The sequence below is a fragment of the Aphelocoma coerulescens genome, chromosome 8 (assembly GCF_041296385.1).
Source record: "Aphelocoma coerulescens isolate FSJ_1873_10779 chromosome 8, UR_Acoe_1.0, whole genome shotgun sequence".
Taxonomy (NCBI): Eukaryota; Metazoa; Chordata; class Aves; order Passeriformes; family Corvidae; genus Aphelocoma; species Aphelocoma coerulescens.
The window spans coordinates 30,798,421-30,822,303 of record NC_091022.1 but is presented as its reverse complement, the minus strand read 5'-3'; the positions used below and the strand labels follow the sequence as shown (position 1 = coordinate 30,822,303).

The following is a 23,883-nucleotide window of genomic DNA, read 5'->3' as shown; positions in this document are numbered from 1 at the left end:
ACTTTTTCCCTGTGATTGCATTAAGGAACAAGGGCCCGACATGAACCGGGCGGGGCTGAAGGGCCGAGCCAGAGAACAGCTGGCGCAAACACCGCTCAAGTTCTGCATCCCGAGCCCATCCCCGCAGATTTCCCTTCCCACCGCTCTTGATTCGCATCTGTGCAAACAGGATGAGCTACAAAAGTATAAATAAAGCGTTAAACTGAATACCGCGGGCAGGAGGGAAGGGAAAAAATACATCCCAAAAAGTGGCTTTCTGGCCTCCCACGGCAGCCGCTCCTCCTGGCTCCCGCTGTCCCGCCCGCAGCCCGTCCCCGCCGCCTCGGGCCGCCCCCGGCCCCGCTGCCCAGGGGAGGGCACCGGGTCCCGCCCCGCCCCCGGGTCCCGCCCCGGGTCCCTCCCGGAGGAGGCAGCGGGATCGCAGCGCTGCGCCCGCCGCGCTCTGCCCGTGCAGGTACGGCCGCGCCGGGCGGGGACAGCGGGGACAGCGGGGACAGCGGGGACACCAGGGGCAGCGGGGGGACCGGGGGCAGCGGGGGCAGCGGGGCCCGGCAGCCGCGGGGGGACCGGGCAGCACCGGAGGGGCTGGCGGGATGCTCCGGGGGACTTGGGAGAGTTTGGAGGCGGTTTGGGGGGTGTGTCTGGGGGTGCTCAGGGGCTTTGGGAGGAGCGCGGGAGGGTGCTCTGGGGGTGCTTCTGGGAGGATGTTCAGAGGGATGTTTTGAAAGTGCTCAGGGGTGCTCCAGGGTGCTCAGGGAATGTGTGGGAGCGCTTTGGAGGGTGCTCCAAGGGTGCTCCTGGGTGTGCTCCAAGGATGCTCAGGGAGTGCTCAGGGCTCTTGGCCCCTCGCGTGGCTGCCCCGAGGCAGCATCAGCCCTGGATCACTCGGGACAGGAGTGTTTCCAGAGCACCCCTGGCTCAGGGGTGGAGGCACTGAGCGTGGCTGGGCAGCTGGGAGAGGGCAGGAAGGCTCCGAGCCCTGGTGGGACCCCCAGAGGTCACCGTGTGAGGGCTGGGAAGGGCCTCCAGGCCCTGGGCATTGCAGTGGAAGTCCCCAGAGTTGTGTTTAGCCTCAAAGCCGAACCATAAAACCCTGCCCAGCCTTGAAGATGTGGCTCAGCCAAGCCCTAGCCCAGCCTCCGGGCTAAGCGTGGTCTCCCCCTCCTGCCTGCAGCCTCTCCCCATTTCCCTGCCGGCGTTCCAGCCGCCCGGACGGAGCAGCTCCTGGCACCGTAACTCACTGCTGGCTCTGGCCAGGGCTGTGCTCGGGTTCCCTGTGTCCCGAACGGGCCGGGAGCGGAGGGACGGGGAAGGACAGGAGGGACGGGCAGCGCCTCTCCCTCGCAGGCAGCATCGAGCGGCCGTGCGCGCTGCCAGCGCATTTCTGAGCAGCCCAACTCTGCCGGGACCAGGCGTGCCCCGGGCAACTTTCCTCAGCTCCCAGCGTCCAGCTGGTGATTTCACACAGGCCTAAGAGCTCGGGCTGTGCTCCGGGAGAAAGCAGGAGCACGGAGCAGGGAGCTGCTGCGGTGGGGTGCACATCGCTGAGATCGCTGGAGAAGAGGCTGGGTGGTCCATGAGGAGGTCGGAGAAGGCAGAACGTGGGTTGGATAATCTCAGCTGGAAGTTCAAGTGAGTGCAGGATGGAGGAAGTGGTGTTCTGGATGCTCTGGGTGTGATGTTCACCATTCAGGGATGGAAGTGGGTCTGGACTGTGCAGGGATCTCTCATTTTCCTGACAGCTCTGGGATGTGACACCATCAGGAAGGGTTTCCCTTGTCCAGAGCCACCCCAGATATGAAATATTTTAGCTGTGTTGCCTAAATGAAATTGGTGAACACCCAAAAACATTGCTCATGCAGGGCAAGGGTAGCGACCACAGCAATGGCAGAGAAGGCAAATTATGTAAAAAAATCAGCATTTGCCTTTGGACACGTTTTGCAGTCTTCCAAATGGTTTGTGTTTGATTTGGGATGGGCTAATGGGAAAAGCCGATTTCTTAAATGATTCCTGAGATAACAAATGAGGAGGGGGAACCTGTAACCTCAGGTTAATCACTGATTATTTGTCATTTTGATTGCAATATTTAAAAAATAAATATATCTCCTGAAATGACAGTCAGCCTGATGAGCAGCGACCTGGCTGGGGAATCTGTGCTTGAGGAGGGATCAGTGAATGGATTCATCAAAACTGGAAGAAGGGATGTCAGGGAACCTGTTGCTGCTGTGGGCTCTGTCAGACTCCTGGTGCAGTTTCCTTGTGAACAGGAAAACCACGATTGCATTCGGCTCCTCTCCAGAAGGTCCTGTTGTGAGGAAGGTTTCATCTCCCAGGTGTCACCCCCTCATGCAGTGCTGGGGCTGTCCCATTCCCACATACTTCTTTACCACCAAGCAGCAGTGCTGCGTTGCTTCCCATCAAACAGCCTCTGGCATGGGGACCTTTTGGGAGGGAGAGGTTTGGCCTCAAAGCATTCCTTGAATCAGGAGCGGTGTTGAGCTCCTGGGACACAGCTGCTGGATGAATACAGGCTCATTCACGAGCTCGGTGCTGATTCAGGTCCCTCCCCTGGTGGTTTTACAGCTGCCAGATATTTTAAAAGTCACATTTGTATCACTGTGTGTTGCAGTGACTCACCAAATCTTGGGTCTTTTCAAGGAAGCTTTGGGAGCAGCCACAGGGATGAGCGTGGCCCCATTGATGAGGGGAAAAAAGCCACTAGGGAAAGTTATTGTATTTTCCACTTGGTGCCCCGTTTGACAGGGGTTATGTGACTCTGCCTCGCTCCAGAGCAGTGGGATGCAGATTTTGGTCAATAAAACCCTGACCCCAGCTCAAGGAGTGTGAAGGAGCCCATGGCTTGGGGCAGAAATCCTCACAGTGACAATGCCTGGGGAGAGCAGTGGGGAGGAACCGGCTGCAGGGAGCTCCTGCTTCAAAACCCTGTTTATTTTAGACCTCAGTGGAATTCATGGTTTGGGACGCCTCGAGTCCTGCCCATCCCAAGGTTTAAACAGCACAAGAAAAAAAAAAGCACCTGAGGAAAAAGAAGGTGGTGTCATTATCAAGATAATACACTGCCCAAATGGACAATTTGATGGAGTCAGAAATGTGAAATATGGTGAAAACCCCACCCAGACAGAGAGGTCCCCATCTTCCAAATGGGAATGTCTTAAATTCATCGTTGCAGCTGGTTCCTCTGCCCATCAGGGTTGAGTGTGGTGCAAGTGAGAAAGCTGAAACTACACCAGCAATATGTGGCTGAGGCTTGGTCAAAAACCTGGAGGAAAAACCCTGTTTCCTAAATGGCTGAGAGGTGGGAAATGCTGCTCCAGGGCTCCCAGCTCCCGTTATCCACACAGAAATCACCAGCAGAGGAGGGAGGCGGCACGTCCATCCTCTCTGCAGTCCCAATCGATGAGGAGGGTGGTTTCAGGTGGCCTGAAAAAGAAACATTCCTGTGTGAAGAGGTTTTTAAACCTGTCAGGAGTGTGATCAATCCAAGTCTTGTTGGCTCGGGTCAGAAATCGATGTGAAATGGCTCCGTGTCTCCGTGGGGGACTGCGGTGGTTGCCCAGGGAAGAGGAGAGAAATGCAGACAATAGGGTTTTCCTAAAAGCACCTAAAATGTCCCACTGTCTTTGACCACGTGGGAGTTATTCAGTATCATGGCAGCAAAGCTTGACTTGTCCCAAGGTCAAGGAGGTGGAAACCAGCAGCTTGGAAGAGACCAGAAGCCATAGCACGGCTTCATTATTTTCCCTCAAAACTTGTGGGATTGAGGCAAAAAGAATAAACATTAGAAACGAGGCACCTCAGATTTTTGTCTGCCTTCTGACTGTGCAGCACTTTTGTTTCAGGGCTTTGGGTGCTTTTTGTGATCACCTGGCTCTAGGAAAGGAGACTTTAGGGAAAATATCACAGTTTTCAAGGCATGGGATAAAATCAGGAGAATCAACCAAAGCTTTTGTAAGTCTGTGGCTGGAATGAGCTGAAGGTCAGTCGGGAAAGAGGTTATCAGAGGAGGGGGTGAATGTGATCATTTTCCCCTCCTGGTAAGCCATAAAAGAGGGAGAGGGTTTGGATATCCGATACCTCCAGGTCTGACCCGTCTCTAATGGAAATGCTGGCAGGAAGTTCACAACATTTATTAGACAGCAACGAGCAGCTTTAATAAAATCAGTACCCGCACGACTTCATCGCAGGCGTTGGGATAGGAGCCTGAAATGGCTGTTTAAGTACCAAGGGCTGCACACCTGGGGGTTGCTGAAAGAGTTCGGCTTCTTTATTAAGTGGTGCTGGGTTCATTATTCAGCTTCCTTGTGAACCCTCTCCGTTCAAACCCCGGGGAGGCCCCACACGCCTCCAGGATGTTTTCCATGCACACAGCCCCCAGCTCCAGCCCCATCCGCCTCCTCCTCCTCCGCTGCTTTTTTTGCAGAGAGGGTGGGAGGCCAGCCTGGACCTCTCCATCATCAGCCACAAGCTGATGAGTTGCAGAGAGAGCTCGTCCCTCTCCAGCACTCACAAATTGCTTCCAGCTCCCAACTCTGCTCTGGAGATGCCCTGGGCGGGCAGCAGCTGAGGGAGTTTCCTCTTGGGGTGCAGTAAGATCCCGGCGCTGTGGGGTACCCACTGTCATCAGCCACGTGCTGAACCGATCCACTGGCCCCAGGATGAAGGCTCTTCCCATAAGTAACAGGTTTTGCATCCCTAAGTCCAGTCCTGCTCTGTCTCAGCACGTGCTGTGGGTGATACCAGTGCAGAGGGAAGCCTGCCCAGCATGTGTGGTGGTGTGGCTGCAGGCTGGGATGGATCCAGCATGGGAACTTTTCCTCCTGGTTGCTGTTGGGTTTATAGCAGTGGCTCAGGCATTGTCTGGTCTCCCCATGTTAATTTTGGGTCTGCTCAGCTGCCTTCTGTCCCCTCAAGCAGCCGTTCCAAGGGATGCTGCGGGGCACAGGACCACTGGCAGAGCTGTTTTGTGTGATGCCAGACACGTGTGGGAAGGTGGCTGATGGACTCCTGGGATTCAGATCTCATCCTGCAGGAACCCTGCTTGTTCTCACTTTGGGAAGCCTCGTGACAACTCCTTGCAGTGCAAACCAGGACTTTAAACTGCTTTTATTTAGCTAGGTATTTATTTAATCCCACAAAGTTTTCAAACCTCTTTTTTTTTCTCCTGGAGGGAGACTCCTTCCCGCGGCCGTGCCGGCCGGCAGCGGATCACAGCGGAGATCCCACCCGTGTGCATGTCCCCAGCAGACTGGAAGTGGGTTATTTTTCTTCCTTTGCAGTGAAAACAGAATTGAAAAATCCGTACAACAAATATTCCCAGAGAGGCCGTTTTTATTCCTGGTATGTCCATTTGCAGTGATAGCTCAGGCGGTTGTTGTGCAATCCAGACCACCGGGATGGAGCAGGTTTGGGTGTAACCCTTTGGGTGCCAAGGGTGAGCTCTGTCTGTGGGTCACTCTGAGGTGATCCTGCCACTCTGCTCAGCCCTGTGAGGCACATCTGGAGTGCTGTGTCCAGCTCTGGGCTCCTCAGGACAAGAGGCACATGGAGCTCCTGGAGTGGAGGCTGAGGAGATGAGGAAGGGCCTGGAGCATCTTTCTTACAAGGAAAGGTTGAGGAGTTGGGCCTGGTCAGTCTCAAGAAGAGGTGACTGAGAAGGGACCCCATCCATGGATATTAGTATCCAGAGGGAGGTGTCAGAGGACGCACCAGGCTCTGCTCAGTGGTGCCCAGCAATGGAACAAGAGGAATGGGCACAAACTGATGCCCAGGAATTTTTACCTGAACATGAGGAAGAACTTCTTCCCTGGGCAGTGACCGAGCCCTGGAGCAGATTGCCCAGAGAGGCCGTGGAGTTTCCCTCACTGGGGGTATTCCAGACCCATCTGGACACAATCCTGGGTAAGGTGCTCTGGGATGACCCTGCTGGGGCAGGGAGGTGGGACTGGATGATCTCCGTTGTCCCTTCCAACCTGAGTCGCTCTGTGACGGATCCGTGGTGGAGAGGAGAGGGGGTGAAGCCCAAACCTGCCATGCCACAGGGATCCTGTGTGGGGAGGGGAAGGCAGCAGCCCTGCCAGCATCCAGGGAGGCAGCAGTGGTGGCCAGCAGGGGTGGATGGGATGGCTCTTGAGCCACTTCAGGGCCGTCTGGTTCCTCTCATCCATGGGAGCAGCCAGCAGAGCAAAACCCCCCCGCCAGCTGCGGTGCCTGATGTGAAGCAGCAGCAGTTTCAGGCCATGACCTCAGTTCTCGTGCCTGGGAGACAATCTTGGTGAGCCCCTTCCCCACTTCCCCCCCTGCAGCAGCCCCCCTGGGCAAAGCTATCAGAGGCCAGATGTAAATCCATCAAGTACTAGCCCATAATTAATTAATTTGCATGTTTTGACTCCTTCCCTTCATAGCTCCCGATTAAAAGCTTATTTAAAGGGTCACAGACTTCTTCAGTTGCAGGGGGATTAAATCTGGGAACAACTGTAGTTCGTATGTGGGTAATTGCAATGAGGAAATGCTCCAAATTAAAGCTTCCTGCTAGGTCTTTCTAGTGAGAAAACCAAACAGTTCTTTCAGAATGACTTTAAAATCAGCATCATATAGAAATACTTGTATTTTTTCCACCGTGCTGCTTTGTCTGGAGAGCACGAGCAGCAGAATGTGCTCAGAAAAGACACGCAAGCGTAACTAAAGCAGAAGAATTCAGCAGAAAATGAGCCAGCGTGCTCTGGAGTTGGTTTAGAACCTCAGGCTCAGTAATTGCTTGTGAAAGCAGAAAGCCATCGACACCGAGTCAGGCCCTGCACGGTGTGGGATGGAGCCGCGTGGGAAAGGCGGCATTTGGGAAAGGCAGTGTTTGGGAAAGGCGGCGTTTAACCGGCTGCTGGAATTATTTTTCATTCCTCGGGTAGGAAGTTTAACCCATCCGTGCCTCGGGGAGAGCTGGCAAAAGGACAAACGCTGCTGGTTCTCTACTCTGCTTCCTGCAAAGGCAAAACTTGCCTGCTTTTCTTCAAAGTTAATGTGTTAAAGTCCCGTTTGGGGGTTGTAGGGAGCTGGAGCAGCGCCAGCAGCTCTGCTCTCACACAGTGACAAGATGTGGTTTTCCTCCCTAGCACGAGATTTGGGTTGTGCTGCTCGTTCAGCGATGGGAAAGGTGCTGGCACTGCTCTGTGATGGGAGTCCCTGGTGAGAGCCCCCAGCAGAGCCCCCGCGTCCCAGGGGATGCCTCCACTTCCCAGGATTTTCTTTCCCAGCCCTGGAAGAGGTTTGCAGCCCGGGCAGTGAGTGAACCCCTCGGCCTTTGCAAGCATGAGGTTGTTGCAAGTTCAGTGCGGAGACTGAGGGATTTGTCCCTGTTGCCAGCCTGGAGGGGCAGCAGTCCAGGATGCCCGAGGGGAATGCCAATGCCGGAGCTCGGGACAGGCTTGGGACGGGCACCCTGCCCGTCACTGAGCCACATGCCACAAGTACCCTGCCCAAAATCACAGAGTCACAGAACGGTTTGGGTTGGAAGGGACCTTAGAGCCCTTAAATCTCGTTCCACCCCTTGCCATGGGCAGGGACCCCTTCCACCATCCCAGGCTGCTCCAAGCCCCGTCCAGCCTGGCCTTGGACACTTCCAGGGATCCAGGGGCAGCCACAACTTCTCCGGGCAGCCTGTTCCACGTGTCTGCTCTGCCAGCTGGAAGTTTGGATGGATAACCCCAGAGCCAAGGGCTGGAGAGTTTGATACGGAGGGTGCCACTGTCTCCCCCCGGGAGCCCGGGGACACCGCGACATCCTCTGCCCGTGCCGCCGTCATTCCCCCTGCCCATCCCGTCCGGCATCTCCCGGGGCTGCGGATGGCCGGACACGGCGAGAGGGGCCGGAGCTGCGGGGACAAGGGCGGGGGGCTGTGTCTGCTCCGCCGGGAGGAACTGGGGATACTGAGCCCTTCTGCAGCTTCCCCCCAGCTGCCGCCTGCGAGCCGCGGCAGCCGGCTGCGTTTCCTCGGGAGAGGCGCTCATGGAATTGCTAATGCTCCATCCAGCCCGGAGGTGCAGCATGCGGAGGGCTGCAGCCGCAGCATCAGGTACAGCAACAACCCCGCCGTTAATTATTGACTCTCCTTTCAATTATCAGCCCTGATAAGGGAGAACCCCCGACAGCCCAGGCAGCACTCGGTGCTCTGTGTTTTCTGGGAAAGATAACTATTAAGTGGAAAAGTCACTCGCTTTATGCACCGGGATTGAACTGTCCTCGCAAAGGTCATCCGAGAGCCGTGGGCTGCTCTATTGGAAAATCAATCCCTCTTTTGTGCTTCTTGGTTTAAACTTGTATTTGCTTTCTGAGCAAGGTCACAGCTCAGCTGACCAACTTTGTAGCTGCTGGAGCAGGCTGGGGCTCAGCCACGACGCGTTTGTGCTCCGAACCCTTCGCTGCCGGCTCCGGGCACGGGAGAAGATGCTTTGGAGGGAGGCAGGAGCTGCTGCTCCCCGAGGGGTTTGTAGGTGCCAGCGGGAGAAGGTAACATGACTAAATGCTTTGCTAACCACAGTTTTTCCTTTCACCACGAAGTGCTGGAGCCGCTGCTGCAGTGCAGGAGAACAGACAGGCAGAGCTTAAATAATTTTGTGTTACAGCTAATGAGACTGTGCTAACGTGCGGGTGGATTATCTTGTTATTTATAGGGTCAGGGTTAACTGTTTCCCAGTTAAAATTACTATCAAGACGCTCTGGCAGAATGAATTTTGTGTATATTTGTAGTATGTGGTTGAGTTAATTTGTAATTGAAATGTTTGGGGGTGCGATGGTGCTCTCCTTTCTCCTGGCTGGGGTGGATGGGGGAGCTGCTCACATTGCCTGGCAAGTGGGATGGAGTGAAAGAGGGGTTAAATGTGAGTGTAAAGAGCCAGTGTTTGAGTCCAGGCTGGTTAAAAAGACAGTACATTGTCCCTGCAAACGGGCTGCCCCAGGGAATAAAACCACTTTGCTCTGTGTGGTTGCCTTCTCACATATTTGGCTTCTCCGTTTCCACTTCTGTATGTATTTATTCCTGCCTTGAGAAAAACAGCCTAATTCCAATCCGGATTAATCCTCCCCATGGCCACTCTGTGTAGCAAAGGTAAAAATCAGCGATGCATGGGGAGAAAAAGAAATGTTCTTCCATTTTATTTAATAGAGAAGACTCAGCAAATATAGGACCCGACAGAGGGTCAGCCTAACAGGTTTCAGCAGGATGGAGACCCACCTAAAAGTGTTGCCCTGCCTCAAATTATGGGCTGGACCCTGGGTGTCAAGGTCTGCTACTTCTGGCAGATGACTTCATGTTTTAATCTCATTTTTCTTAGGGACAGGCATGGGAGAGCAGCTGTGGGGTCCAAAGAGGAACATTTTTGGCTCTAAGCCATCTTCTCCATGCCTGAGCTGCCCTGGGGGGGACAGGAGAACATCAGCAAGCCTGTTGGGTACATTCAGCATCCTTTTACGAGGCGATTTTGAAGTAGATTGGTCAAAAGAGAGTAGTCGTAGTATCAGTTTGGGCTGCAGAGTTGGGACCTGGCCAGCTCATAAATGATCCAAATAGATGTAATTATCTAGATATTAAAAACCATCCTATTCACTGGCTTTTCCCCCCCTTTCTGAATGAATGACCTAGAAGAGGGGAGTGTAGCTGGTCAGGCTGTAGTTGGCTGCAGTCGGGAAATTAAGGGAAAGAAACAACATTTGAGAGAGAGGTTGGTGTTTGTTTTGGCACGTGCTGTTCATTGGCAGGAGGAGACAGAAGGAGCTGCCCTTTGCAGAAGCAGTGTGGTTAATTGGAGAGCATGTCAGGAGCTTTCCAGGAGCTCACAAGGTTCTGGATGGGCATCAGCGTGACCCTCTGTGACCCTGCAGGAGCTTTGGAGAGCTTTGATGTTCTCCTTGGGCTGGGACCTTCCTGACTTTCCATCAGGGCTGTACATCGACCATAAACATTCCTACCTGATTCACAGCTAATTGTTTCCTGAAAAGGTTTTGATCTTTCAAAGTATTTGTTACAGAATTGTAGAATGGCTTGGGTTGGAAGGGACCTTGAAGATTATCTCATTCCATGGGCAGGAACACCTTCCACTAGACCAGGTTGCTTGAAACCGTGTCCAGCCTGGTCTTGGACACTTCCAGGGATGGGGCAACACTTCCAGGGATGAGGCAACACTTCCAGGGATGAGGCAATGTCCTATGGTAACAGTAAGCAGGATTTGACTTCATTTTTCATCTGGTCTTTGATAAAGGTTGGCTGGAGCCCCTTCATGGGGAGCTCTGGAACTGTGGTCAAGTGCTAAAGCCCTTGCTGAGGCAAAACTCTGCATGCAGAAAATGTGTTCAGACTCTGGTGGTTTGGTCCATGAGATGGGTGTGAGCTGGGGCTGGCTCAGCACAGGCTTTGCACTGCTCGGTCCTGCCCTGAGAATCTTGCCTAACTCAGGGGTGCACTGGAGGAGAAGGGGTGGACTTCCAAGCAGCTGTGGGACTGTCTCTGGCCAGGAACCAAACTGAATACTGTAAGGAGAATCATAAACAACCTACTGTTCAAGAAACTCTCACTTCATCCTCCGTAGCAGAAATTAAAACCAGACCTTCTCACTCGGAGCGTTGTTGTCCTTCTCACACAAGCCAGGGAGCCTCCTGCTGTGATGTCCAACTGCCCCAACCTCCTTCAGCCTTCCCTGCCTCCTCCCTGTGCCTTTCTAAAGGGCCTGGAGGAGAGAAGTTTCACCCAGGACCTTTCTTGGTTGTTCCCACCCTTAATTTCTCATGCTCCAGGAGGGTTTCACCCCTGTCCACATGATGGGAAGGAGCTGGAGGGCAACAGAGCCCAGGAATGATACAAAGATCTCAGTGCTGGCTGGGGTAGATCTCCACCTGAAGTTGTTCCCTGAGCTGAAAGCAATTTGTGGTTCAGTGCAATTTGGTGAAGGTTCTTTTTAACAGTAGGGATGTGCTCTGAAGTAATGGCTGTCATTTGAACGAGATTCAACATAAATTCTGAATCTCTGCTTGTTGTGGATTTAAAAGAAAAAAAAGGTAAACCAGTCATTTCTGTGTGTAGTTTATATCCCTGTTGTCAGGGATGTTATATCATGTTGGATATCTCCAGCTTACAGGAGTCAGTGGAGAGTCCCTGTGCCATCGATCTCGAGGCATCTCAAATGTCTGTCTGTCCTCGCTGGCAGTCAAAGGCTCTGTAATGCAGGGGATGTTTTACAAGGATCGGCTCCCCGGGATGTGTCTGTCAAGCACAAGTTGTTGCCTCTGGAAAAGGAGCTATTGATTTCAGCAGCTTCAAAGCCTTTGGACACCACTGGGCTGCAGAAGATGGGAAGTGGGAGGGGGGTGGACTGGGAAGACTTGTAAGGCTTTAAGGAGAGATGAAGTTCATATGGTTGGGCTCTCTTTTATTAAATTAAAAGCATCCATTTCTTTTTTTTCAAGGGTGAAGCGACTCCTCAGCCCTTGTCAGAAGATGCTTAAGTGACAGCCCAGCTAGACCCCACCATGGAGAAGACAGAAGGTATGGAGGCTACGGGATGTTTATTTGTTCATTTATTCCTTGAAAAAAAACCCAACCGAGCCCTGGAGTAATTTCCTTACCAGAAATGCTGTAAATAACCTGTTCTCTGTAGATGTGGGGCCAAGAGGTAAATAATGCATCATTTATTATTATGCAGACTTCCTAAAAACCACAGCAAAGCAGGTCCCAGCTGTAGATCAGCACATATTTGTCCTCCCATGCTCTGGGACAGATCCCACCTCCCACCCTCCAGCTGTGCTCCTGTGCCCTGTGATGACCCCAGTGCTGTCTTCCCTCTGTCCTTCCTCTGACTTCCACGTGCTGCTTCCCACCCGAACAGCACCTGCATCTCAGTGATGCTCTGTGATGAGCAGCACCAACATCCATTCCAAATTGTCCTGGTCCTCTCCAGCTGCTGCACCAGGATGGAGACAGAGGGGTCAGCCATGGGCCCTGGTTCCTTCTCCTCCTCCTCCCTGAGCCCAGCTTGTTTGCTCAGAGGTGCACAGCAGCCCAAACCACTGTGGTTTCAGCGACTTGCTGCATAAAGAAAATCATCAGTGGTGCAGAAATTTAACTGTTTGGGCTCTCAAGGTGGAAATTTGGGGGTTGTGAATGTTTGCAGGCTGGAGATGGCTGTGTTAAGCTGTGTTAAAGGGGGAAGACTCGGCAGAAAGCTGTTGTTTGCCTGTGCTGGCTGTGTGGGCAAACACAGGACACCCATTTAGTGGTGATTTGCCTCAATTAAGAGCTGTGCTGGGAGCAGTGAGCCGGTCACCTTGGGATGCACGTGTTCTGCATGGCTGCGGCTCTGAACGCCCGGCTGGCGCTGTCTGGGTCCAGCCTCTGCCTGGATCCATCATTTTCAAGGAATAATTTGTGACCTGGCGCTTGCAGGTGAAGCGAGGCAATGATTTTCCTGCTTGGTACGCACTGCTTACACCACCAAAAAGTTCAAACCAAAAGCCCTGAAAAATGTCATTGTCATAGGCTGGTCCCACCTTCTGTTATTGAAGCTGCATTTATTACGCACCAGGCAGCTCCCTATATCTACACAGACACGTAGCTCTGCCTGCAAAACCTGCTGTTTTCTTAATTGCCAATTAGAGCCATGATTTCAGCAAATTTTTAGCTTCCTCAGTGCAACAATTACCTGATGCACCTCTGGAAAAGCAGATCAGAGCTTGGCGTGTGTCGCTGTGTCTCTGCACAGCTTCACCACTCCATGATAATGAGCTGCAGCCCCTGCCTGCCCAAAACTGAGATGAAAAGAGAAAAAACATCTCCCCCCTGCTCTAAACAATATTCTTTTTTTTTTTTTTTTCAAAATTCAATCATTTCTTTTTTTCGGGTTGTTTCAGCAGAGGGCCAGCCACCCAACGGGGAGAGGGAGCAGCCCCGCGGCCTCCCCTACTCCCTGGAGACGCCCTACGGCTTCCACTTGGACCTCGACTTCCTGAAGTACGTGGATGACATCGAGAAAGGCAACACCATCAGGAGGGTCCACATCCACCGCAGAGCCAAGCAGCCCAAATTCAGCACCCTGCCCCGCAACTTCAGCCTGCCCGAGAACGGCTCCCGCGGCTGCTCCACCGCCGCTCCCAGCAAGAGCTGGACCTCGGCCTGCTCCTTCCCGCAGCGAAAGGCGTCCCTCGGGGAGGAGCCGCCCCGAGCCCCCCTGCCCGCCGAGGCCGCGGAGCCGAGCTACCGGAGGAAAGCGCTGCTGGCGGAGACGCGGCGGCAGGCGGAGCCGGGCCGGGCACAGGCGGAGCCGGGCTGGCCACAGGCGGAGCCGGGCCGGCCACAGGCGGAGCCGGGCCGGGCACAGGCGGAGCCGGGCCGGCCACAGGCGGAGCCGGGCCGGGCACAGGCGGAGCCGGGCCGGGCACAGGCGGAGCCGGGCCGGGCACAGGCGGAGCCGGGCTGGCCACAGGCGGAGCCGGGCCGGCCACAGGCGGAGCCGGGCTGGCCGCGGGATGCGCTGCGGGCGCGGCCGCAGCTGCTGCGAGCCTCCAGCATGCCCGACGCGCTGCCCCCCGGCCAGAGCCCCCCGGCAGTCCCCTCACCGCTCCGGACCCCTCCCCAGCACTGCCCCGACCAGGGCGGCTCCGAAAGCACCTCCCGCCCCAGCTCGGACAGCAGCGCGTTCACCCCGCCCCGGGAGATGAGCTCGGAGCAGGATGGCTCCTTAGGGCATCCCGGCGGGGTTCTGCCGGGGCTGGGCCCCGGGCAGCCCCCCTGGCAGAACCAGCAGCTGCAGGTGGTGATGGAGAGCGGCGGCGAGGAGGGCGATGCCGCCGATGCCAGCGGCGGCTCCGACGTGGCCAAGGGTGAAGCAGCACCAGCGGCTGCCCTCCAGCTGGCAGAGGAGAGCATGAACCCTGCAGAAAGGGGGCTAAGTGTGAGTGAGGTGGATCTGAATGTGCTGCAGGAAGGCGAGGAGAGGGATGTCCGGGCTGGAGGGGACAAGGAGAGCGGTGTTCCGCAGGCTCCTGACGCTGGAGAGCCCGGCGGGGTCGCGGCGCTGAAGCAGCAGATCGCTGACCTGGAGGAGCAGCTGGGCAAGAAGAAAGAGGAGCTCGAGCAGGTCAGGGCAGTGCTGGAGCAGCAGGATCATGAGATCCAGGAGAAGGAGAAAAGCATTAAGCTGCTGGCCAGCTCCAAAGCTGAGCTGGAAGAGCAGCTGTGCCAGGAGAAGTCCAAGGAGGCCGAGCTGCGGTGGCGGCGGGGCAGTGGGGCCTTGCAGTGCCTCGATGCTGCGGTGAACACCGAGCTCTCACAGGTGGCAGGGCTCAGGCAGGCCCAGGACAAAGGCATCAACGTCAACATCCCGCTCTCCACCAGATCCATCGGCTGTGGTGTCCACAGGGCAGACAACGTCCATGCACAGGCCGTGGAGCTGGGCGCGTGGAGGGAGCAGGGACTGGCAGACGCTCGAGCAGAGGGACATTCTGGTGAGGCTGGCATGGAGGCTGGACTTCCTGCTCCGTGCTTCACCCAGCTGCAGATCCACGAGCACCCCAGCGACGACAACCAGAACCACCGGAACAGCTGTGACTCCTTTGGCCCAAAGGCAGCCAGAAGCCAGGCAGGCTTTGGAGAAGATAAACCTCGGGAAGGGCTGGAAGAGGAAGGTGCCCCTGGCCATGAGGACCTCCCGGCTGTTGACCCCATTGGCCAATATGTAAAAAAGATCCAGGAGCTCCTGCAGGAGCAGTGGCTGTGTTTGGAGCACGGGTACCCCGAGCTAGCCAGCGCTATCAAGCAGCCGGCCTCCAAGCTCAGCTCCATCCAGAACCAATTGGTTAATTCCCTAAACTCCCTGCTCTCTGCCTACTCCTCACAAGGGCCCGTGGATAAGGAGAATTCCAACATGCACTATCAACAGTTGGGTAAATAATACTGGCATAGGCTTCGATGTGTCCGGGCCAAATCTTTTCCCATTTATTCCAGCGTGGAGCAGGGGGGATGTGGTGGAACAGTTGTTGTCAGTCAGATCAGGAACAGTCTCGCCTAAGCATGATGAGAAAGGCAAATCTCTGCACATCACAAGTTATGGATCTGACATGAAAAAAAGCGAACAAAGTGATGTAGGAGCTCATAAAGCAGTGGCTCATTTATATGCAGGATCAGCTTCCAAAAGCTGCCACACTGGTGGCTGTTCCATCAAATAAACATTCCTTTTATTTGGATTGCACATCTCAGTTTGCAAGAATACGGGGCTGGTGCTCATCTGAGGTAAATCAGCATGGAGTTCTCCAGAACCCAAACCAGTCAAACTGAGCAACCAGACTGGGAAAAGACCTGTCCCCACTCACAGACCTTCATCTAAACTAATTTTAGCTTATATGAAGATGGGAATCCAATGCCTGTTCACTTGGGGAGGGAGGGAGGGGGCTTGCAAATAGATAAGTGACTTATTCCTTATAAGCAATAGATAGACACTGTTCAAAGTCCAATGGAAAAACTCATCCATGTAGTATTATAGCAGATTTATATAGGAAATTTCCAATACATTACCACTGGGGGAAAAAAACCCCAAACCAAAACAGTATTACAAAAGTAAAATCTACTTCTATTCATAGGACAAATACATAATTCCCAGTCACTTCCTTTATATTCCCAGTCACCTGGAGATGTTTGAGACCTGTATTTAAAGCTGGCAGGGCAGGTCAGGTTGTGGCCAGCTGCATCTGTAGTTCTGCAAGACATCAAAAGACTCTCATAAGATGAAGTAAGATGCTTATGGTTATGATTTGTAGCTTGTTGCTAGAGGTCGGGAATAATTATTGCTAATTATGGCACATCTGCTTAATTAATCTATTATTTTGTATTTTGGTAGAAAACTCTCCAACCACAAGTCTTAAATCCATCATGAAAAAGAAAGGTTATGGTTTCCATGCAGGAGGCAATGGGACCAAAAAGAATCTCCAGTTTGTTGGGGTAAATGGTGGGTAAGCATCTGTTCAGAAGATCAAACTGCCTTTTAACGTGGAATGTCCTCTGTATCGCTGGAGAAGTCATTCCTTTTCCCCCTCTTTTCCCCTCCAAACCTCCTGATTAAAAGGCCAGTTGAAATGGAGCCTCTTTTCTCCCTTCTTTAATCCAGCACTGTGAGTAACCTGTGAGTAACCCCATTGAGAACAGGTGGTGGTGTGTTCAGAGCAGCAGGGGACACACTGGGGACTGACACTCTCTGCACACCCATCTCGTGGGACTTCATCCAAAACCCAGCTGGGGAAGGTGGGAAGATTCCATGGGAAGATTCCCTGGGAAGATTCCCACTGACTTTGGTGGGTTTTGGAGGAGGCCAGCACTGCCTGGGTGGGCACGCTGCCACTAACCTGCCCCCACGCTCCAGCAAAGCCAACAGCAGTTGGTTCAGGGCCTGGGAAAAGACTTTTTTGGTAAATAAGGAATTACCTTGGGGTGAAGGAAACTTTAGGTTGTGCTCCCCATTCCAGGTGTGTCCAATATCTAACACTCCCTGTGAGCTAAGCAGGGGCAGCATCTCCTGCTGAGGTGTACGTGTGCTGGCATGAAGAGTGCAGGACACGTGCCACTGTCCCTGGGCTGGGCAGACAGCTGTGTGTGCCAGTCTGGGTGCTGCTTTCTGCTCACATCCTGCTCCTCTGACTTCCCAGCTGCTGGGTTCATCAGGAGTTCCTCACTCTAGTTGTGTACAGCTGCTTCTACCAAATGGGAACGACTTGTAGGGAGTGGAGGAGTCTTGATTAGTTTGAGGAAAGTTTTGGGGTCTGTCAGGGTGAAATGTTCTGTTTTGTGGAAGATGTTATTAATGCTTTTAGACAGCCAGAGGAGAGATCTCTGTCAGGGCTGCTGGAATGGTGGATTCAGCCTGTGCAAACACAGCTTTTGTCTCGTGCTCCTCGAGGTTGCCGACACCACCAGTCCCTCCTTGCTACAGGGGCCGTGCTGCTGGCGGCTCCCTGTCACCGTGCCAGCAGGGAGGCAGCTCTCAGCCCCTGCCTGGGCTGTGTGTGATGGACATCCCTCCAAACCCTGAAGTAACCCTGCCTGCTGCTCATTAACTGCTTCTGTCACACTCCTGCTGCTTACGGAGCCAAACAAAGACTAACCCCGACTATGGCTGGGGCTCAGACCTTTTAACTTGCTGCTTGTCGCTCTGGGCTTCGCCCAAGGCCCATTGGAGTCAATGAGCCTTGGTCAGGCCCCGTCAGGGGAAGGAGGGAGTAACATGTGGTGTCCTCAAATAGCTACGAGACGACGTCAAGCGAAGACACGAGCGGTGACGACAGCGCATCGGACGGTGACACCGAGACCGAGACCGAGGGCAGAGCTGGTGACGTGGAGCCTGAGCAGGCTGGAAGGGAAAGCAAAGGGGCTTCCTCAGGGGAGAAGAGTGAGGATGATGATGAGCAGGAGGCATCAGCAAGAGCAGCACCCTGCTCTCAGCACGAGGCTCACAGGTAACCGGGACACCAGGTGGTGACCGCGCCGTCTGTCGTGGCCGCAGGACACGGCGCTGCAGGGCTGGGCTGGGACTTCTGCTTGGTGGAACAGCAGTGCTGACCTCTGCAGACAAGGGAAAAGGCTTTAAAGAGCTAAATATTTTCTGAGTTGCTGCCGAATCTAATGGGGATTGATTCAGGCCCTACACTCCACACTGAGTCATGGCTGGCGAGTTAGTTCATTTCTCCCCTCTCATGGAAGGTTTTTTGGTAAAGTTCTTTGCAGATTCAGGAATAAGATTTTTTTTCCCCCACCTTAAGGATTTTTGTAATAGATGAAGTTGACCACACAAATCTGTGACTCTGGGCTTAAACCCTTATTTAAGTGCTTAACTTTGTACCTAAAATCTGTGTCAAGTCAATGGAACAGTTTGTGTCCAATAACTTAAGCACGTAAATAAGTGTTGAACATATTCCAGCCTCATCTGCCTGTGTTCTCCTACCTGGTTCAATACCTCCTGCAAGTCCTGCCCCATGGTGGATTTACAGAAGTCTTTTCCCTTTAGGTGCAAACCCTCTGAAGATTTCCTCGCCGCCTGCCAGCTCCTCAGTGAACACCTCCCAGAAATCAGGAGCACAAGCAACAAGCATCTGGTACAGATATTCCCCAATCCCGTTTCAGACATGGTTCATGCTCTGTTCACTTTAATAGATGAGATTATCCCCATGGCACATTGCAGGCTCTGCCCTGGACAGCTTTGTGAGGAGAGGGGGGTGAGGTGACATCTGAGTCAGTTTTAGAACAGCCAAAAAGAGAGGAAAAGGGGGGGAAAAAAAAGGAAGATGAAGGCTTTGTCTGGTTACTCATCCAAGTTACCACAGGAAATTCCTTTCCCCCTCAAGTTATAGCAGCAATCACAAACCCACAAGCTAAGTGCTGGCTGGGTGGTGCCAGGGCACGCAGGGCCAGGAGCTGGGGCAGGCACCGCTTCGCAGGGACACTCACGGTGACACCTTGGTGTTTGCAGCGGCCTGTCCTCGGCTCCATCTCCCAGGAGTGGTTCCAGGTGTCCAGCCACAAGTCTTCCAGCCCACAGGTGGTGGCAGCGTACCTGGAGGCGCTGGGGGACATCCAGCCCCAGCTGCTGGAGACGGTGGTGAACCTGCCCGACAGGAACGGCAACACAGCTCTGCACTACAGCGTGTCCCACTCCAACTTCCCGGTGGCAAAGCTCCTGCTGGACACGGGTAGGAACGGCCACTCTGCCCAGCCAGGGCTTTTGTTGGGCAGGGGGTGGGAATGGCTCTTGCCACTGGGTTGTGGTCCCGTGAGTGATGGCTACACAGGGAACAGGACAGTCCCAGACATGGCAAACATTGAATGAGGTCCAGGGTCCTCCCAGAGAGCTCAGTCAGGAGCTAAAGGAGGTGGCACAGAGGTGGGGCTGAGGACCAACAGCCACCTCCCTGCACGGGACCCATCCAGAAGGCAAACAGGGGCCCAAGATCCATCCAAAATACAAGGATAGGGCCAAGGTCCATCCAGGAGACCTGGCTGACCTCAAGACCAGCATTCTCCCCCATAGCTCAGCCCTGGGCCTGTGGGTGTAGTCAGGGGTCCCGGCTGAGGCTCCTCAGGGACATTAAGCATTAATGCCCTCACACATCTTGGGGGCTTTGCAGCCTGACTTTGGGGATGGCTCAGGGTCCCTGTACCCAAAGGGATGTCCCTCATGGCCCCAGTCCAGGTGGGATGGGGTGGTTCCCCAGCTTCTTGCAGCAGCTAAAGCCACATCATGGCTTGGGGCAGGAGGATCAGACCCCTGAGAGCATAAGAAACCCCCCAGTGCTGCAGAAAAACTCCCATGTTCAACTATTGAACTTTCAGCTCGTGTTGCAATGAAAGAACAAAAATCTCAGCTGAGCTTGTACGGGGCAAAAATGTGCTCGTGCTCTGAGGGAATAGAGGCACTTTGGCCTTTTCTCATGGGCTGGACAATCCATGAAATGTTTGGGAAATGGCAGATTATCATACACATCTATAACCCGATTGTTGCCGCAGAGGCGTAGGGAGAGAAGGGTTTGAGGCAGCTGGTTCCCCAGGGCAAGGCTGGACCCGAGCCCTCACCCTCAGACACGGCTCATTCCTCGTGGTGGAGCTGGAAATGGGCTCTTTGAAGTGAAAAATGAGTGAAATGGGGCCAGGATGTTTTCCACGCCCGTTGGGTGCCGGGCGTCTCTCTGCTGCTCCCTTGCCACAGGAGCCAAAGCAAACAGCCCACAGCTCCAACCAGCATGTGCTCGAGGCATTAATTATCCCCCTTTAACTTTTATTTGTTGTGGTCTTCAAAGCTAATTGAGTTGACCTCAACAGTTGTAATTAACTGTAGCACTAGGGGCCGTTTGTTTAATGCTGCGCTCAGAAGCCTGGATATTTAACACAGATAAATCCCTGTCCTGTATCATCATGGAGCTACTCCTGTTCTGGGAATGTAACATGCCCCACGTTGTATGACTCCCTCTTTCCCTTCTGTTCCCTCTGGGTGATCCATCATGGGCTGGATCCATCCTCTCCAGGCGTGTGCTGCCTGGACCTGCAGAACCGCGCTGGCTACACAGCCGTGATGCTCACGCCGCTGGCGACCCCCGAAACCCACCAGGACATGGAGGTGGTGATGAGGCTGCTGAAGGAGGGGGATGTCAACCTGAGGGCTGCCCAGGTGTGTGACAGGAAACAGCTGGGGGAATAATTTGGGTTCCCTGCGCTCCGTGGCAGCGCCAGGCTGAGACTCGGCAGCAGGTCGCAGGTTGGAGCTGCTGCTTCCCAAATGTTCCAAAAGCAACCTCAGCTAAGTTGCAGTGTGGCCACCCACCAGCTCCCTGGGAAGGGGTGTGACAGCTGGGGGAAATGGAGAGACTGAAAAAGACTGAACATTTTTCAAACAAGTTTTTCTGAGGTAAAAATCAGAAGTGACAGCAGGGAGGAGCAGTGGGGGGTGAACCCCAGAGCACGGGCGCCCCAGGCTTGCTGGTGAGCTTCATCAGAGTCACACATTTTGTTCTCAGGGATGAGGGTGCCCTCATCCATCTCTGCTCCCAGACTGCTGTAAAAGTTAGCCCAGATCTGAGTTAAACTGCCCAGGAGGGTTTGGGGGACCCACATTTGGGGGCAGCTGGGCAGTTTGTCCATGCTGCTGCAAGGACCTTCCACAAGTGAACGTGTGTCTCTCACAGCACCTGCTGAGGAGCCCCAGTGTGATTTAGTAACAACATGCAATAGGGTGCAATATTAGTAGGTATTATTATCATAGATGTACCATGCAATAATAATATGCAATGTTGTGATATGTGGTTATGGGATGTGGGTTTGTGGTGGGCTTGGCAGTGCTGGGTTAATGGCTGGACTCAGCGATCTCAGAGGGCTTTGGCAATCTAAATTATTCTATGATTCTATTAATGCATTATTATTATTAATATTATCATCATTATCATCATCTCTGGCAGTCAGAGCGAGCGGGGCTGTGGGAGGAGGTGGGCAGGGGGTGCTCAGCCTGTCCCTGTGACCCCGCAGGGAGGCCAGACCGCGCTGATGCTGGGGGTGAGCCACGAGCGGGATGACATGGTGCGAGCCCTGCTGTCCTGCCAGGCCGATGTCAACCTGCAGGACGAGGAGGGGACCACGGCCCTAATGGTGGCCTGTCGCCAGGGCAACGCCGACATCGTCAGGCTGCTCTTGGCCCAGCCCGGCTGCCAGGTCACGCTGACCGACAAGGTGAGGCTCCAGCACCAGCACAACCTCACTGCACCAGGGGGGAAAACTCAGCTGGCAGCAATCGCAGAGGGGTGGGTTTTAAGTGAAGAAGTGCAATTTCAGTCCATTTTTTAAATCAGGGAATCACTTTTAGGAGGGTACCCCTGGTTTTGGTGCATATGGGATGGCTGTGACAGCATCCTCTGTCCCAGCCATAGACTGGGCAGGAGCACTGGTGTAATCCTAAAAAAAAAAACCCAGATGAAATCCTGGACATGTGGAATCAGCAGAGCTTCAGCTCCAAGAAATTAGCAGCAATTAACTCCTCCCTGAGAACGAAGCCTCTCCGTGGGGACGCGTGGGACGGGGCCGGGCTGGGAGCGGCAGGGCCGCTGGAAATTCCTCCTGCTGGGCCACAGGGCTGCGTTTGGAATTACGGAACTATTTTCTAATTAAACTATAATTTTATCTGAGACATGCAGGAGGGCAGCGGGGCCAGGCAGAGGCACAGCTGGGCTGTGTTTGGTGCGGTCGAGGCCCAAAGGGAGGTTTGCGGGACGGTGACTCACTGCAAAGCGGGAAGGAAGGGGAGGGAGGGAGGTTTTGGGGATGGAGCAGGGATTCGGGCAGTGATGTCTCACCTCCTCTGTCCTGCAGGGCGGTAACACGGCGCTGTCACTGGCACACGGGGACATCGCTGCTCTCCTGCGAGCCCACCTCGAGCTCAGCCCGTCCCTCTCGGTGTGACCCAGCGGGGAGAAGCCAGGACGGGGAGCTGGGAGCAAACAGCTCCTCCCTGAACTGCCCCGCCGTGGCAGGGCCAGTACCGCGGGGTCACAGGGGAGCAACCTCCCTGCATTATCTGAATAATGTTCCCTGTGTCTAATTCTCCTCATTCATCCCACTCACACCCCTAAGCTGCGCCCAGTGCCACAAACAACTCCAGACTCTCCTATCCGCCCCTCCCGGTGTAGATTTGGCAGGTGAGCAACCAAAAAGAATGAGAAAAGCACATTAGAACAGCAATACTTAGTCTTTTGCAACCTGAGGTTGTGAGTGTCCTTTTAATCGACTACTTAACTGTATCTCATTTAACTTGTAAGTTTGTGTCCTAATATTTATTATCAGCTCTTCTGTAAGTAGTGGCAGGCAGCGATTACTCAGTGTATGTAACAACAAACACAAGCTGGATGGATTATGGAAAGCACAAAATCCTATTTATGTTTGCTTATGCGGGTCTGATGTAAGAATTAAAAATTAATGCTCTAGGAAAATATTTGAGTATGCCAGACCCAAACACACAGACATTGTTTTGCCTGGATTTGGAATTACCATATGGCTCTCATTTTTCCCTAATTAAGTTTGAGCTAATGGGGAAGCGCAGCCCATTGACAGGCTCTGCATCACGGCAGGGCAGAGCAGGGCATTCCAAGCACTGGAAGATCCCAGCAGATTCCCATCACAGGGTGTGTTAATGCTGTCCAAGAGCTCCGTGGAGTGGCTTTGCTGGCAGATGCCTTTTGGACCAGTGTCTGCTCCCTGCTTTCCCTCTGCTCAGTTTTAATATTCCCAAACTCCTCCTGTAAAGGCAAGCCGTGATTTAGCTGCTGGAGCAGCCACAGGGTCCAGCATCGCCTCAGATCAGGGTTTTCTCTTAAATCCCTCTGCTTCTGACAGAGAGGGGAGGCAGGGCTCAGGCCCCACTTTTCCAAGCATCCTTATTTTGCTGCATCAGGACCCACTGGATGCTCTCCCCTGGCTTTGGTGGAGCTGGTGTGTGGCAGACCCAGATCTCCCTGATTAGCTAATTACACTTTTTTTTTTTTTTTTTTTTTCTAACTAAGCAGAAGTAAATTCCAGACCACTTTGGTTGTTGTTAAGTCAGTTCACATCCTGACAAAATGTCTCTTGAGCTGCCTGGAGCCCCCATCCTTGCAGGGAGGGGAGAACAGCCCTGACCTCTGTTTTCCGTGGAAATCTGCCATCTGCTCAATTTTCTTTCCTTTCTTCACATTTTCAGCCCAGAGCATTCACTATCTCAAACTACTATCTGCCTTTTTTTAAATCTGTATCCCAAAATGCACTTGCCTCCTTTATGTAGAAATAAACTGAGTTAAACCTTGCCCTGTGTGTGCTCCTGTCCCATGGCTGTGGCTTTTCTGGGGTGACTTCACACACCTGCACAGCACCAAACCAGCCATTTTTGAGGTGTTTCTTCAGATCAGCGACCCCCCCCACCCCATCCCCAGGGGGCCCCTGCACAGACATGGCAAGGTGGGATATTTTTTGCAGGAATTCCTCCAATTTATGTACAAAAGCCAGCATGGGCATCTCTGCCAGGCCCCAGCTGCAGACAAAAAGAGCCGTAACACCATTTTGTGACAGTTTTCACTGAGGTTTTTTTCCTGACAGCTCTGGATCCGTGCCTGCAGAGAGGAATTTCACTCTGACTCCTGCTGCTTCCCTGAGGAAGGGGAATGTTCTGGCTTCAGCAGAATAAGTGAGGGAGATTTTCTGCTAAGGATCAGGGTGGCTTTGGGAAGTGCCTGCCTCCTTCTCGATTTGGGGACAGGGAAGTTGTTTCTGGGGTGTGCTGCAGCTCTGCAGAGAGGCACCACAGACTTTGCTGCCTTCCCCTGCCCCCCTCCAAT

The 23,883-nt window shown here is 53.7% G+C and overlaps 1 protein-coding gene across 1 annotated transcript; it reads left to right on the top strand.

Annotated features, from left to right (window-relative positions):
* Positions 1 to 388: 388 nt before the first annotated feature.
* KANK4 (KN motif and ankyrin repeat domains 4) lies at positions 389 to 23,061 on the top strand. The gene is made up of 12 exons (XM_069023566.1): positions 389 to 454; positions 1,175 to 1,632; positions 11,470 to 11,548; positions 12,910 to 13,376; positions 13,503 to 14,940; positions 15,891 to 16,002; positions 17,287 to 17,499; positions 18,048 to 18,135; positions 18,510 to 18,729; positions 20,059 to 20,201; positions 21,053 to 21,253; positions 21,890 to 23,061. Exons 3-12 carry the CDS (start codon positions 11,533 to 11,535, stop codon positions 21,977 to 21,979), a joined length of 2,988 nt encoding a protein of 995 aa, XP_068879667.1. The 5' UTR covers positions 389 to 454; positions 1,175 to 1,632; positions 11,470 to 11,532; the 3' UTR covers positions 21,980 to 23,061.
* Positions 23,062 to 23,883: the final 822 nt, after the last annotated feature.